The sequence below is a fragment of the Amblyomma americanum genome, chromosome 1, assembly GCF_052857255.1.
Source record: "Amblyomma americanum isolate KBUSLIRL-KWMA chromosome 1, ASM5285725v1, whole genome shotgun sequence".
Taxonomy (NCBI): Eukaryota; Metazoa; Arthropoda; class Arachnida; order Ixodida; family Ixodidae; genus Amblyomma; species Amblyomma americanum.
In genome coordinates, this window is record NC_135497.1 from 395,773,148 (window position 1) to 395,789,807 (window position 16,660).

At 48.0% G+C, this 16,660-nt stretch overlaps 1 protein-coding gene across 2 annotated transcripts; it reads left to right on the forward strand.

The window, feature by feature from the left end:
• The first annotated feature begins 15,507 nt into the window (after nucleotides 1–15,507).
• On the forward strand, nucleotides 15,508–16,428 carry LOC144102051 (uncharacterized). 2 transcript variants are annotated; one of them, XM_077635331.1, is made up of 3 exons: nucleotides 15,508–15,807; nucleotides 15,879–16,049; nucleotides 16,133–16,428. In XM_077635331.1, exons 2-3 carry the CDS (start codon nucleotides 16,011–16,013, stop codon nucleotides 16,388–16,390), a joined length of 297 nt encoding a protein of 98 aa, XP_077491457.1. In that variant the 5' UTR covers nucleotides 15,508–15,807; nucleotides 15,879–16,010; the 3' UTR covers nucleotides 16,391–16,428. The 2 variants fall into 2 exon arrangements, with proteins under 2 accessions (XP_077491457.1, XP_077491452.1); XM_077635326.1 differs by having other exon boundaries at nucleotides 15,508–16,049.
• The last annotated feature ends 232 nt before the right edge of the window (nucleotides 16,429–16,660 follow it).

The following is a 16,660-nucleotide window of genomic DNA, read 5'->3' on the forward strand; positions in this document are numbered from 1 at the left end:
CTGATTTCTTAACAATCTGTTATCTATTCATTGTCTCCACCCTTCCCACCACTCTTGCCCTTTAAGTTTATTTTCACCATTGTTACGAATGAGGAATTGCGCATGCGTGACGGCTCCTGTGAGGTACTGCGAACTTCAATAAATGTTTCGAAAGTTTGCACTCGTCCTGTACACTTCCCTGCTGTGCCCTTGTGTTTTCGCGCTACCAACACATCATGATGACCTACCAACAGGCTCGAATTTCTGCTCTATTAGAATGTTCAGTCACAACTGACCATATTCGTGGCAACGATAACCTAACTGTGTCTGAGCAGTGTAATCAAGTATGCAATCACTGCAATAAAGTGATGTGGGGCATGCTCCGGTGTGCAAGCACCGCCAGCCAAGTGCACATCTCGTCCCGTGGATGCAGCTTGTTTTTCTCTTTTCCGTGAGAGAATGAGGAGCTCGTCGGGTCGTCTGGAGGTGTCGCCATCTCATGTCACGTCTGTCATGGCAAGCATACCTGAGGCGTGACATGACTTTCAATGAATGAACAACCGAGACATCACACATCACGTGACATCACTGTGATGATGTGGATTATGCCACTGTGTGGTTCCAGGCGGACAACGAAAAAGTGTGGCCGCGTGCGCTGCGAGCCGGTGTGCACGCAGGATCGAATGTCAGAGCTAGGCTTCGAGATAGTCGTGGCAGTGTATCGCTGAGTGGCAGGATGTTCTTTTTGGAGCTCGGCGTTCTCCCCAAGGCCAGCTCGCCTGCACCGGTCGGGTACCGAGGTTCAGGTCCTGGCTGCCAGCACAGCACCACAGTACCCTGCTGCAGACTCATGCCTGCTTTTCCATGGCCAGGCAGCCTACCAACAAGCTCCTGCCTGCTGATGCCAGCTTACCGGCAGCCAGGCGGCCCACAGACGCACTCCTGCCTGCTGATGCAGGTCTGCCGTTGGCCAGGCTGTTTCTGCCACCTGGCTACCTGCTGATACCGGCCTCCTGGTATCCAGGACGTTACCGCGAGCCGATTGCCTGTGGATACCTTCCCCGGTGACCACTCGTCGCCGACAACCAACGTCGACAGTCATCTACCTGCAGCACATGGTGGCAGCACAACGGAGCAGCACGCACCGGAGTCCACAGTATTACATTGGTGTTCCTCTTGTCGAACCCCTCTAGGCTGCTTTAAGTGCCCCGTAGTGTATGTGTGTGTGTGTGTGTTAGCGTGCTAGTGGGCTAGATATGCCAAATTGTCCTCGTTGCTGAAGAAAAACAGTGCTTCGATGCTGAATGCGACCTGTTTATTGCCCAGAGCTCTTGAACGGACCTGGGCCCTTAACTACATCACAATATGGTGAGCCTGCCGGGATTCGTCAGCGAGAGGGCCAAGTAACAACCCCATATTCACGCAAAGCGCTAAGCTTGAGCGACGATAGACCTAGAGCATTTAGCCACGTAGGGGCGCAACTGGGTTTCTAAGGTGCTGAGCTGAGGGAGTGGGTAGACAATGAACGTGCAGCGCAGAGGGCAGAGCAGGCTGCAGAAAGAGAGGAAAGTCAGGCAGCCACTGCGAGAGAGAAAGAGATTCTGGAATTGAAACTCAGATTCCAAGAAGAAACTTGCAGAGATGAGACTGATTATGTCGAAACCCTTCCAGCATTAAACCATGACATTTCTCTCAACCCACAAAAACTGTTACAGTTGTTCGGTCAGCGGCACGATGATTTGCATGCATACGTTCAGAGTTTTGAGCCTGCAGCAATAGGACAGGACTGGCCTCAAGATAAATGGGCTTTGGCCATAAGCATGTGCCTCACAGGCGAGGCGTGAACTGTGATCGGTCGAATGACTGCCACTGAGTCGGCAGATTATCAAAAAATAAAGAATGCGCTCCAGCAGCAATTTAGATTCACTGCTCAGGGTTACAATGGCAAATTTCGGAGGGCTCGAGCTCAGGATGGTGAGAGAGGGAAACAGCAGCCAGGCTTTCTGGTTACTTCGACCATCGGATTGAAACGGCAAATGTTACCAAGACATTCGAAGATCTGCGCAACCATATGATTGCTGAGCAATTCCTCCGATGTTGCCAGCCGAAGCTCGTTATCTTCTTGAAGGAGCGAGAGTGCAAGACACTTGATGGGATGGCCGACACAGCTGATTGCTTCCAGGAAGCGCACAACTTTTCTAATCCCAGCAAAGTCCCTGATGTAACGAAAGAACCCAGTAAGGTCTCTGTCGACCCGCTGAAGAAGGCACAATTAAGGTGTGCATGCTAAGCAATCGTCCGGGGCCCCGGGCTTCCGATTGTCACAGCTCCACTAAAGAGGTACCCAGGTGCAATTCTTGCGGCAAGATCGGGCACCGGACGGAGAATTGCAGAAGTCGGCACCCGAAGAAAGAGCAGAGTGCAGCTTCCCGTCTTACTCGTGCTCTCCCACCTGCCCCGCCTGCCATCACTAAACAGCCAAAACATGTAAAACAAAAAGGCTCCGTTCCTAGTGGTCATGACCAAAACATGGGGAACGTGCTTCAGCCTACAACGGGTAGGATGCGAGGTGCGGAATGATTATCGACGACAAAACTCGTTCGCGTTCTTCAAGACAAGGACAGTAATGCTGCCGTTATCCGCCGGAGTTTGATTCCAAAGAACTGCGTGACAGGACGCACAGGGACACAATATCTCCTTGACGGTACCGTCACCCAATTAGCTGAGGCAAGAGTGCAAGTGCATACGCAATACTACTCTGGCGAGGTGACAGCACTTTGCATGAAATGTCCCTTGTATGACCCCGCGCTCGGAAACATCCCAGGTGTCAGGGAACCACACGACCCGAACCCAGGCTGGATGAACGCACGTGTTAGCATGACGCGGCACCAGTTCCCCAGGAACACTTGTTGCCGGGAAAATCGGAGCGTTGTGTTAACGCCGTGGCCAGGACACAAGAGGACACGTTATCCCCGTTGCACGTGCCACGAATCCTGTGCTGCTAGCTGAAAAAACCAGTTAGCTGAAGAGCAGCGGAAGGATGCAACACTCAAACGGCTCTTCCCTAAAATCAGTAAGGAGTTTATATCCAGTAAGGGTCATAAGTACTTCTTCCGTGAAGAAGGAAATATTGTTTACCGGCATTACTCCATGTCGACTGGCAGGAATTTCGAACAGGTTGTTGTACCCCTTGCGTTAAGGTCGCAAATTCTACACACAGCCCATGAAAGCATTATGGCCGGGCACCAAAGAATACGACGAACAACCAATCGTGTACCAGAGGATTTTTATTGGCCTCACCTACACGGAGATGTCGCCCGATTCGTTAAGTCGTGTGATAAATGCCAAAGAACAACACCAAAGGGCAAGGTTGGCATTGCACCACTCGGCAACATGCCACTGATCACTACTCCTTTCGAGCGTGTTGCCATCGACCTCATCGGGCCTTTCTCACCCAAGTCCGATAAGGGCAACTGATATATGCTCACGCTGATGGATTTGTTTACACGTTATCCTGACGCCGACGCATTCCTGCCATGTGCAAGTTGCGGAAGCGCTAGCCGAAATGTTTTCCCGCATTGGTATCCAAAAGGAAATTGTGACTGAGCAGGGGGCCATGTTTACCTCCGACCTCATGAAAGAAGTCAGCTGACTTCTCTCCATCAAGCTGCTCAAGAAGTCACCTTATCACGTGATGGCAAATGGCCTCGTGGAGAAATTTAATGGAACTTTAAAGACAATGCTTAAGAGAATGTGCCAAGAAAAGCCTCGGTCATGGGATAGGTATTTAGCACTGTTGCTCTTCACTTACCGTGAAGTTCCACAGGTTAGTCTTGGGTTTTCCCCGTTCCAATTGATCTATAGATGCCATGTGCGAGGGCCACTGACAGTACTCAAGGAGCTCTGGACAAATCAGATTATCGATGGAGAAAGTTGCTCAACGTACACCTATCTCATCGGCCTCAGAAACCGCCTGGAAGACACAAGGAAACTTGCTCATGACAAACTGCAGAAAGCAAGCCAGAAGCAGAAAACATACTATGACGGGGAGAGTCACCCCAAAAGGTTAAGTCCGGGCACAAGGTTCTGATTTTTCTGCCCACAGATTCCAACAAGCTGTTCATGCAGTGGAAAGGTCCATACGATGTCCCTAAACGCAAAAACGACGTGGATTACCTTGTGGAGCTGGGGCAAAAGAGCAAAGTTTTTCACATAAATATGCTTAAGGAGTACAAAGAGCACAAGCCTGTGATGATGCAGCAAGTATCGGCCGCATCCGAAACCGACCAGCCAGGGGCTACTAATTCGAATTAACTGTTGTGAATACCGACATCTTCGAATTACGGAGGTTTTGCCCCACTGAAATGCACAAGGCTGTGCTGGGACCCCAGCATCAGTTCGAATTGACCGTCAGTTCAAATTAATTGAGTCCGAATTACCGAGCTGTACTGCACCTCAGAGAACAGTGAAAAAAAAGCTCATGTGACATTTGTAGCTTGGTTACAAATATAATGCGAAGTGCTTCCTGAAACAGACAATTTGAAGGGGCCATGACATGGTCGTTCTTCATATTGCAGTTTTCTGCTTCAGTAACTAATACTAGAGCTTATGATTCAGTTTCCGAAATTTGGCTGCCCTGGACGCACCCTATATTCCGAAAAATGCAATCGAAACTGAGAACGGGAAACTCCTCCCACCGGCAGCGACCGCCATATTGAATGCTATCGCGACGTCACCAGGCCATACACGGAGCAACGTCGTCTGCTCTCGTCGCTGCAATGTGCGCAGCCAGGTGTCTTGCCCCCGTAATTCTGCGGGCGATCGAAGTAGCAGTCCTCCCCCATATATGACTGACTGGCGCCGCAAAAGCGTTAATAATAGTAACGCAGTTATTCTCCGGTATAGGTATAGGGTCCGGTTAAACTAGGCCGACGGGACGGCAATCGGCGGTCAGTTAGCCAGCTGGTCGGTAAGAAAAATGCCATCACTGATGCACTGGTCTCTCAAGCTAGACCAACGACAACGCCAGCACGATCAACGACCCCGTATCGCAGTAGTGTAAAAAGTGAACTTAGTGGGAACCAGAAGAGCGGACTAGTTGGTATGACATTCTATAAACTTAAGAATTTTAAAACTTATTCGACCTGATGCTAGCCACGGCTACATACGCGATGTGCGTGCACCAGCGAAGAGGTGCTTTCATTCGGTGTCTGCGCATAGAACCTATCGGCGAGGCAATTGAGCGACACGGGCAGAAAACGCCGCACGACGGTGCCCCTCGTCGCCGTAGCCTGGGCTTGCGCAGCCGAGCGAAAGCTGCACTCCCGGTGAATAGACGGCCCAAAAACTGCGCTTGTGTACCTTACCCTTATCGAAAAAAGCGAAACGAGCGTCCGCACTTCATATCTTCACAATGTCTTACTAATCAGCGGGGAACTCTTGCCAGATGCTTGAATTTCAGCTCGGATGGCGGACCGCTGGCCCCTTTCGTGACGAGGCCTAGCGAGCGCGATTTGCGTGTGCGATTTCGGCGATTGCGGACAGCGAATTCGCAATTTTTAGAGCCTGAAAATAGCTGTAGAGAGTAGTCTTGGCCAGAGTGCCCTCAAAGCGAACTATCCCTACATCGCAGGGCACGAGTACAATAAGGGGAAAGCGCAGATGTGTGACCCGGTCTGCACAGCATGTGCTGAAGGCAGCCGGCAGCAGCCATCAGCGTCAACTGTGGACAACAAATCTGGTTGTTTTCATTAATTCAAGTAATTCCCGAACGTATCTTTAGCTAGAGCGCTTTAATATCAAATACTGATGACATAAGAGGAAGCAGATACAATTAGCGGGAAGCACCGGATACGCGAAGCGTTTCTCATGCAGGCGATATAGCATCAGCGGCGGTTCATGCAGTTTTATCATAGTGTGTAAATGAGTAAAACTACAATTTGTGAGCAATACTACGTAATATTTAAGATAAGGAGAGCCCACCTGACGTTTTATGCCAAGCAAACAAGCAGTACTGTTGGCGCAAAGCTATGTAAACAACCCCAGCGCGGGGCTGCAGTTGTCGTGATCGTCGCATTCCTAGGTCACAATGCGCACGCACAGTAAACGCTAAATGATGTACTATTATTTTCAAGCACTCATTTAGACAACGGCGACTATTCATCTGTGCGGGCAGTGAAAGCATTCGAGTCGCGTAGGGTTTTGCAAGCGGCTTGGTTCCTCAAAACGGTTCTACGAGCCGAAGGGGATGTATGTTCAAGTTACAAATGCACACATACAACGGGGAAGTCGTCTCATTCGGCACTTTTCTCTGCTCCTTTCGTGCCTCAAGGTTATTCTAGCGCCACCTTGTGATAACTTGTTTAATTATCGAACCGATGAATAGCGGACAAGAAATTGGTAGCCAGCTACAAAGCGCCGCGGCTTTCACGGCGCACATCGGCAAAGGCATGCACGGCAATGTGCCGCTTTTCACTTACGGGAGCACTCGATTGCGCAAAAAAGACCATACTCATAACATAAAACTAACATGTTTCACAGCGTAAATAATAAAGCAGGGGTGCATCGATTTCTGTTTCCTCAACAATCACAAAACGGGCGCCACGAGCAAGTCCGCTTTATTAAGGATCACTCAGCTCGCGTACTACGTTGAAGGCTTCTGAGAAAGAAAACACGGAAAATGCATTTTATTTCGATAAGCTAAAAAAGGATAACTATTCGAGCGACCGCCGTCTACGGTGTGCATGCAAGCACCTCAACAGCGCGCAGCAAACGACGCGGGGCGGGTATCCCCCTCCGACGTCAGTGATCAGAGGTTGCCAGACCAGCAAGCAGTTCGCAGAAGAAACGGAAAAAATTCGTTTTAAAAACGTTTACCGCACAGAATCGACTGAAACTTGGGGGAATTTTAATTTAACAATTTGAGAAATAAATGCGATAAACAGGATATGCGTGAATATAGGCTGTCATGGCCCCTTTAAGGAAACAACTGGTGTTATAGTGTATGAATATGGCAACACTGTTTTGACAGGCGCCAATGTCGTGACTCTTCCAAAACAAGCGTGTGGGCATGTTACCACCAGAGCCACGGCATTTGAAGCACTAGCTGGCTTGAGCAGATGGGGGAGCAAGCATGTCAAGACATAGACAGAACTTCATTCGTTACCAGGTTCTGCCTTTCAAGAGAACTCAGACAATTAAATTCATCAAATTTCCATCATTCCATTACTTATGCTGATGTCCACAAATACAATACAATCAAAAAATAAAATGTTACTACTAACACACAATTTTGCAAAAAATGCTAAAATGCATGAATTTTGGAAGAAACACTAAAAATATACGGGGTTTTAAGTATCCCACACAAATTGCTACAAGCACATTTCATCGAAAAGGAAGGCATCATATTGCCGCACGCAAGAACACGCACAGCGCGCAAAGGAAGCTCGCCGACTAGCGCGTGTGCGCATCAGAACTCAGCGGAGTATGATGCACGACGCTACAATCTTCGCCACAGACCCTGGCGACAAGGGGTGGGTCTAGACGCCTATTCGCCGCCGTGGGCTCTTCGAAAAACTATTACGGCGATACTTCGGGCCCTATATTGTGCTGATATATTTAGCCGACGTAACGTATGAGGTGGTGCCAGACGGGTTATCGACGTCCAAACAACGCCAGCAACAAGTCGACGCCGTCCATGTTGTATGTATGAAGCCATACTACTCGGACCGATCATGACCTCCTACTTCCTTTTCTTATCACCGAGACGATGCTTCCTGAGGAGGGGGGCAAGTGCCGCATGCAAGAAGACGCAAAAGATGACGACTGGATCTACGAGCGCAATGCTAAAAGAGGAAGAAGCTGTAAACACGCAGGTACTCCGTCTGGTTGACCAGTAAACCGTTTTTATCCTCGGGGTTTTACCGAGTCGTGACAATATGAACAAGTGATGCGCTTATTGTTTCCTACGACAGCCCATAAGTTTCCCTCACGCAATGATGTGACCATGTACCTGGTCTATGTCTATAAATGCCTCGCATGTGGACTGCTGTGTGGCTCACAGGCTGTGGAATGTGATGCACATGTGTGTATGTAATCGGTGTGCAGATCATATCAATTGAGCTAGAACTGCACAACCTCCAATCTGTTTTTCTACACATTATTGTTTTCTGCATTCAACACATTCCGTGGCACCCCATTATGAAACGCAAGCCCCAAAGGAACCGTTTTTGGTGAGGGAAGCACTCGCTGCAAGTGAAACTGACTACGCGATTTTGTGTCACTGAGTCTATATCAACCACATGCGGAGACCACATGCAAAGCAAACAGACAGCTCCAGCGCATACACTAAACCTGCAGTGCACCCAACCACCATGGCTACTGCAAATGAGCATCACCTGGTCCTGCTGTATGTGCCGCCATGACCGCGTTGTGGGCCAGGAAAGTGGCCTGCGCCCAGGCCATTGGATCAGCGCATGGAGACGTACATGACCTTGCCGCTATCTCCTGCAGAGAAACCAGTGTGGGAGCCAAACATTATTTCTACTAGAAGCACTGCACGTGCCAACAGGCAAACTAAATGACCAGCCAGCCCATCCGGTTTGCAAAGTGGCTTTTTATCCAAGCAACATTCACACATATCCATCACTAGTGTCTCCGCTAAGATGCTGAAACATGTTACGCACTTCACCAGCACCTTTCATCATATACAGTGAAAGCACGTGAATTCAGATTTCATTAATCTGAACTTCTATATCATTCGGAAAGTGCGACATGGTCCGCCCACACACTATCAGAGTCTATGTAAACCATGCTGCGGGCTCTGTTGCGGGCTATATCTTTGTGCCACCACGACTAGGCAGCCTGTGCAAACGGGAGGCTCAACTGCCTCTAAGGAGGATATGTGGAGAGGGTAAAAACGGCAGGATGACCGGACCGGAGAGGGGGGGAGGCTCTAGCTCATGTTAGCGACAGCATGGCAGCGGCAATTGGCTGCGTGACCTCCGAGATGTGTACCTGACTGTTGCTTGTAGCTACTGATTTTGAAGGTTTCAGTAGCTTGCTACGTTAGGCTTTGCTGTTGAGCAGTGGACGACACGACCAGTGCCAAGATACAACGAATAAGGCACATCGCAGTGTCTCCGGCACTCCGAAACCACAGCCGTGCACAAACCCCGTGTGCTAAACCAAAGAATTGAAGCTTTCGCTGATATTTGCTGTGTGTTTTTGTCTCAATTTTCCAGTGCCCTCTGCATCATATTCCGTGCAATTGGTAGCAGCAGTCACCCCAAGTTAAACATACTCAGATTACAAGGGTGCAGTAATTTAGAAATGTCATCCATCTGCGGTAAATACCTTGCCAAAACGCCTAAAAGGAAGACTGAAATCATGTGTGAAGTCAGCATTGGTCTGTTATCGAAACAGGATATTCCCTTATAAAGAGCACACTCATTCGTTCAGTGGCTTGCAGCAACCCGGGGTTAGAAGGCTGGAAAATTGGTCAAAATGAACTGTCGGGGAGACTTTTGCTTCTCAACATAAACGGTTGAGCAGCTCCCGCGGCTCAAAGGTGTGAAATGCGAGTGGCAGAGGTTACATAGCCATTTTGGTCAAAAAGCAGCAGTCGCAAAATGGCCACATGCTGCCGTATTTTTCAGCCTTCACGACCATGCTCTCGGGCAATAGACCTTCCTTCGCGACTCCGACACAGCCCTCCACTACAAAAATCGGATGCGTTGAAAGCCGCCCGTCTCTTCTTCAGTTTTCTAGTTGAAGAGGAGGCCTTCTGCTCAGGTCCAGCTTTAGAACAGAAAGTATTGGGCGTTACCTTCCGGGGAAAAAAAAGAAAGGCAATCGTGAAAATTTTTAGAACAATAAAAAGGGAAAATCTCACTACTTGGCTGCTTCCCGATGGCAGTTAACCATAGCTTTTGTTCGCTTTCATTTGTTCAGACTTTGAATTATTCAAACTGCGTGCATTACGAATTAATCAGTTTTACCTTCTTTCAAACTAACCTGTACATATATTCAAACTGCCAATTTAGTAAAGCTCATCAACATCTGCAATTCTTCAGGACTTACAAGCCTTGACCATGAAATTACCATTTATATCCTAATTTCTCAACCTTTAAAAGTCATTCACATTACTTGAGCTTTAATGCCTCAGCTCACCACAATTTGTCTTCAAGGAAACTCACACTTCTTGAACTCATCTCCACGTTTCTTCCAGCTACTTACCGCTCGTCGCTACACTTCATGCCCCCAGGATACCGGGCTGGGGCTCCTTTTTCTTCTCTTCCACACAATGAGGCTTCCTACTCAATGCACTGCTTTTAGGAATCTCCTTTATGCAGCACATCCCCAGTCAGATCACACAATAGCCACACATCCCAATGTTAAAACTCTGCATAAACGATACAAATCGCACTGTCCACAATCAATGACAACCAACCCTAGTTTAAACTTACTATCAAAGAAGACAAATACTGTGTATCCATTAATGCCTTCTAACATTAACAAAAAAACACACAGTGCCAAATACACAGCCTCTCAATGCTGAGGCACACCATGGTGCTTTGGATTCTCGCAGCACATAACTGCACCTGACTGCATGCAGTATTACGCAAAAGCAAATAACAAGATGCACAGCTGCGAATGCAAAATTAAGGCCGATTTCATAGCGTGCCCTACCTGCAGTCTTTTGCAGCACACATTAGATTGGCACTCAGGAACTCTGCCAGCAACTATCACACTGCTTACCAAGCATATATTCAGGCAGAGAGCAGTCCCACGAAACCAGTGGCCCCGAGACACGCACCTGGGAGATGCTGTGCTCAGCCAGCCAGCAGCCCCACAGGCGGCCAGGTGCAGCTGGTCTCTGGCCACAAATGGATGCCGTGACCACCACAGCTAGCCAGCGGCGTGCAGAGCCCAGCCGGGCCCACACCAGGGCACCCACCTGCATGCAAAGATTGCTCACGAGGGGCCTCTGAATACTGCAGGCATGCTGTGCCAGTTCCACTGTATCGAAGATAAACCTTTCCCCTGGGCTGATTGATTGGTGACTTTGCCATCCTGGCAGTACAAAGAGGTTGGGATCAGGCAAAGACAAACTCACAAGGATGGCACTTTCAAGTGCATTTTGTTTCATGCATTTATGTGCGTTCTATGACCAACCTTTAAGCATGCCCACTGAGTCATATCAAAATGATATGAATGCAATAAAAATCGAAAGAAAACAGTGCCAGGAAACAGGCAGTACAAAAAAAATTACGGGAAGATCATACATCTGAAGTGACAATTCTGCAAAGCAGCTGAATTTATCCCCAATGATTACTTTGACGGTTTTACCCACCCTCTCTGTGACTCAGCATCTACGATTGTGCACCCCACTTTTGAAACTTTATTCGAAGCATCTAGAGCTGTTTTCACGATGTCAGAAACATTTGGAATCCCTGCTCGACAGAATGGTAGGGCCATCTCGTGCCTAGAAAAAAGAATCACTTTTCAAAAACAATAAATAAACACTGACATCACGAAGTACTATGGTGCGCCTTGCAAGTGCTGTCTGGTGCTGTAGCTTTTTTCTTCTCTAGCGCAGTGGAATGTTTTACTTTGTTAAAAACATTGTAGTTGATTTTTTGTTGCTGTAGCTGCTGATAAAAAAAAATTAACTGGGCATAAATGTTTTTTCTTTAGGATAGGCCTGGAATCGCATGAGCATGGACGTGCGTGGTGTACATGAATTTAAAAAAATTTTGAGCCGCTTCTGTTATCTCAGTATAGCAAACACAAAAAACTGCTATAGTTTGATATAGCCAAAGTTCATAATATAAAATTTCGTCAAAAACACGCACAACAGCAGAGCAGTTCAGTTGGTCAAGGCATCACAACACAGGTGATGTTGCTAAAGAAACTGGGAGACATTTTCGCAAGTTTTAGTGGAGTTTCTGAAGGCATTCATGGTGATTCCACAAGCAAAAAAGAACTGAGCGCCATTTAGGATGTCTTCCCCACATAACAATGCCAGTTGGTCAAAAACCAGCTAGAGCGGTATCCCCAAACAGGTCTACCAGCTGCTGGTCAAGAGCCAGCAATAGTGGCTTCCCCGCTTCACAACTGTGTTGCATGAAAAATGGTATGTCAAAGCAAAAGCTATCGGCATTTTCATCACTCCTGTGACGGCCTTATGAGTGCAGGACAGTTACTGCAATGGCGCAGCTGTCTACTCCACTGCTTCCGGGGTAGTGTCGACAAACGCGAGAGGTTCAGCACGTGCTGACCTCCTAGCTACCAACCTTCCATACCGCTCTATCTTCTCTGGCGCAGCTGGCGAGTGCGAGATTTCAACACTAGCATGAGATCAAAGCAGCGTGAATCTTGACACGAACTCCAGCCGCACCACCTCCAGTCACTTGTGTAGAGTGGCGAAGTGTGCCACCTGCCGTCCGAGTGGGTGCCGCTTATTGCTGGGGGGTTAGTTATATCCGTTTCAGGGCCAACCGTGTTTGATATATCAAGTGAAAATTACATGTGTCTATTGAGAATATTCACGAAGAGTTTGATATAGCCAATAAATCGTAAAATCCATGTTCGTGATATCAAGGTTTGCCTACATACAAACAAATTTTCAGATTTTCTTCGATAGCAGAACATAGTGCAAGTCTGAAAGGGCTAATGAATGCTTTGCTCAAAGATGAGGCTTCACACATGCAACAGAATTTTTATGAAGGGTGGGGCCGACGGAGATGAGTGGGTGGGTGGTGGACGGCAATTCGGGAGGGTGGAAGAGGGGTGAGAAAGTGGAGTAAGGGTGGTGGTACAGTGTTCTAGAAGGATGTGTAGGGGCAAAACCAGCACTCTCCCCGTGAGGCTTTAGAACCGGTTGCCGCGCCGAGGCGCTGGCGTAGACTCCTGGAGCAGCAACAGCGCATCGTCAGTATGCATGCTGCGCGGCTAAGAGGGCCCGACGTGCTTGAGCAGTACAAAAGTCTTCTCTCTCGTTACCTCTAAATCCGATATGACTCGGTACCCAGCAGAGTTTTAGGCTTTGTCCTTTAGCTGCGGCTATTATTATGTTGTTTATGATATCACCAAGCATAGCAATGACTGCATTTCTAGAGTGGAGAGCTGTAAGTAAACATAGAGAATCTGTGTAAATAATGCTGTTTGCGAGGTTCTCTTTTACCATTTTTTCAATGGCTACAGACACGGCATAACATTCAGCAGTGAAGATTGATGCGCACTGTGGTAGCCTCACTGTATGATTGCAATTACCTTGTGCGACTACACTTCCAACGTAAACATCTGTTTTTGAGCCATCTGTATAAAAAGCTGTGCAAGTACTATATTTTTCCTGGAGTGCAAAAAATTCTTGTATTATATGCTGTGGTGGAGCTTGTTTTTTGCTGAAATGTGCAAGAGTGAGACCATAGATTTCCGGGAAATTGTACCATAGCGGCAGTGAATCTAGTCTTCCAGCAATGCCAGGCAATGTGTCCAGTACGCCGAGATTTGGGCACATCTCTTCAAAACGCAAGAGCAGTTTGTTGTTAAACAGTATTCTGGATGGGCACTTTGTGACTATTTGGTGACAGATGTGTTTGGTTAGCGAACGGAGTTTTAGAATGTAGGAACACGTGAGCATCGTTCCTCTGTCTGTAAGTGATGGTTTGTTCGTTTCTACATACAGACTGTCTATGGTCGACGTCATGTATGCACCAGTGGAAAGACGCAAGCCTAAATTATGTACTGGATCTGGCCGTTTAAGGTACGATGGCCTCGCTGACCCGTACACTATACATCCGTAATCCAGGGTGGAGCGGGCTACAGAGCGATAAATTTGTAAGAGGCATGTCCTATCGGCTCAACAGTGTTTTCTCGACAGCACTTTGAGTAAGTTTAGGGATCGAGAAGCCTTCTTTTTCAATGCATTCATGTGAGGTAAGAAAGTGACCTTTCTGTCAAATGTTATACCAAGAAATTTATGCTCATTTTTCACTGGTAACTCTATTTCGTTCAGGCGTAGGGTGGGATCTGTATCTATGCCTCGTCTGAGTGAGAACAGAATTGCCACCGATTTCTATGGGCAAAACCGGAAACCATTTCTCTCCGCCCATGTTGCCAGTTTATTTACTGTTATTTGCATTTGTCTTTCACATGTTGATACATTGGAGGAAGTACAAGCTATTTGAAGGTCGTCCACATAGACTGAGTACATAACGGAGCTTGGGATTATTTTCGTAAGAGAGTTCATTTTTCCAACAAAGAGAGTTGTGCCTAAAATACACCCCTGCTGAGGTACTCCGTTTTGCTGAATGAAATTCCTCGAAAGGATTGTACCCAGGCGGACATGAAATGAATAACGGTTAGATAAGAAGTCTTTTAGGCAGTTCAACATTCTTCCTCGGATGCCAAGCTCGGCAAGGTCTTGAAGAATTCCGAACCGCCAGGCCGTATCGTATGCCCTTTCTAAATCGAAAAATACAGCAAAACAGTGTTGCTTATGAACGAAAGCTTCTCGAACAGTATTTTCAAGACGGACTAGGTGATCTGTTGCGCAGAAATCTTTTTAAAACCACACTGATGGGCATCAAGAAATTCAGAGGATCGAAAGACAAACGTTATTCTTATATTAAGGACACTTTCAAAGGATTTTTCGAGGCAGCTAGTCAGGGCGATGGTTCTATAACTTCTAGGAGAGGTTGGGGGTTTTTCAGGTTTAAGGAACGGTACAATAAGAGCTTTTTTCCAGGCTTCAGGTATTTTTCCCGAAACCCATACTTTGTTAAAAAATCTTAAATGTGCCTCTACAGCAGGCTTGGAAAGATGGGCAAGCATTTCATGGTGTATTTGGTCGGGTCCTGGAGCAGTTTTCTTACCAGCAGACAGTACAGTGTTGATTTCCTGGAGTGCAATAAGACCATCATATTTTTCATTAGCACCTCCACTTGTCGGGAGCCTTTGTTTTTCGGCTATACTTCTGTATTTTAGAAAGGACTGCATATACAGTTGAACCTCGTTATAACGAACTCTGACATAGCGAATTATAGGTTATAGCGAACTAAATTCGAATTTGGTTGGTGATGCTTCAGTTTTACGACATTTATTCTTTTATAACGAAACCGAAAATGCGAGATCCACCGCGATATCGGCTGTAATTAAGAAATACTAGGTTTACACGAGGCTCAAAACGCTAAAGGTAGCATAAAAAGAGCAAAAGAAATATTGGAAGCCAATTCACAAGCACACTTTTTTTTTATCGTTTGAAAAGGTTGCAGAACGTTCCGCGGCCAGGCACATAAATTGCGCGTTTGACTTGTCGCGCCACCTATGAACAGAGTGCAAAAACTCTGAATGCTCATATAACGACAAAGATCCGAAGGGCGGCGCCACTTGTCCTGCAGTGAACACAAGCGCAGCAACACTGGCAACAGCGAGACAGCGGTGGCGAGCAGAAGCGTTTCGGTGCAGGTGGGCTGGAAACGCTGATTGGTCGATGGGATGCGCTTCTCCGTGACGTTTTTCTGCTTCTCCCTCGTTCTCAACCGGACGTGGGTTCGCCGCGCCTCTCTCGGCCTGTCCCTAGAGTGCCTAGGGAATCGCTAGGGCCGGCTGGCCGGCCGCCGGGCGTGCGTGGTCTGCGGGCATTCTCTTCGTGAGCGTAGGCGGCGGCGCGCGCGTTTCGGAAGCTGTCCAGGTATGGCTTTTTTTTTGCGTGGTGCGCTCGTCGGCGCAGCCAGCTGAAATTTCTGTACAGTTCTTGCTTCCACGACATTGCGACGACCCCCAAAAGGCGCTGACCCGCGAGAAATCGCCAGCGACATAAAGGTACGCATTTTATCTCAAATTTCGCTTCATGAAGTGCTGTACCGCTTACCTACATGCCTTGCGCATTCCAGGACCTCGTTTTCCTGCTGCAGGAGCACGTCGTGCTGGTGTTCAAAATTTTGCAACTCCATTACGACGACCCACATAAGGTGCGGTTTGAGGACCGCCGGCGTCGCCATCTGAACCGCCGTCTGACAGCCACGATGAAGCGCTTGTCTGGCGTGCACGTTCTCAATCACGAGGTAAGGGTTGAACAACGTTTTCGCAAGTTTTCTCGTACAGAACTCGCCAAATTGCGGCGCTTGTAACGTAACTTTTTTTGCAGCATCGTTTCCTGGATGCTTCTGGCGAGCCGATGCTGTCCTTGTTTGCCGCAGACCGGGGCATCGACCAGATGTCAAAGATTATCGTCGCGGCCCTCGTCAAGATCTACGGACCAGGGATAGCGTCGGCTTCAAGGGCAAGACCAGGAGAGGTGTACGTCGTGCACCGGTGTCGTCGGTGCGGAGCCAAAGGGCACAAGACGGACCACTGCTGGGCCTACTGCTCACCGCGCCGCCACGCCGCTGCAGGTCGCGGTTGAAGTGCTCCTGCAAACGGCCCTTTTTAGGGCCACCTCATTGTTTCCTGGCAGATCGCGAGCGTCCCGTTTCGTGCCCGTATTCCCTCTCTGTCGAAATCGACGCCAGACATCAAAATCGCGCGGTGTGAGCTAGTAAATCGCTGGTAGAGACAAAAAATCGTGCTTGTATACAGACTTACCCATCTCCAGTGCGCCTTTGTTTATTTCCGTAGGCACTACTCGCGCTTTGTAGAAATCGACGCCAGCCGCGAAATTTTACATGTTAGACCT

Bases quoted from the DNA above. Each gene is read 5' to 3' on its own strand.
- LOC144102051 (XM_077635326.1), top strand. From the start codon at position 15,861: ATGCCTTGCGCATTCCAGGACCTCGTTTTCCTGCTGCAGGAGCACGTC. The intron at 16,050-16,132 runs GTAAGGGTTGAA...CTTTTTTTGCAG, and splicing joins TGCACGTTCTCAATCACGAG to CATCGTTTCCTGGATGCTTC.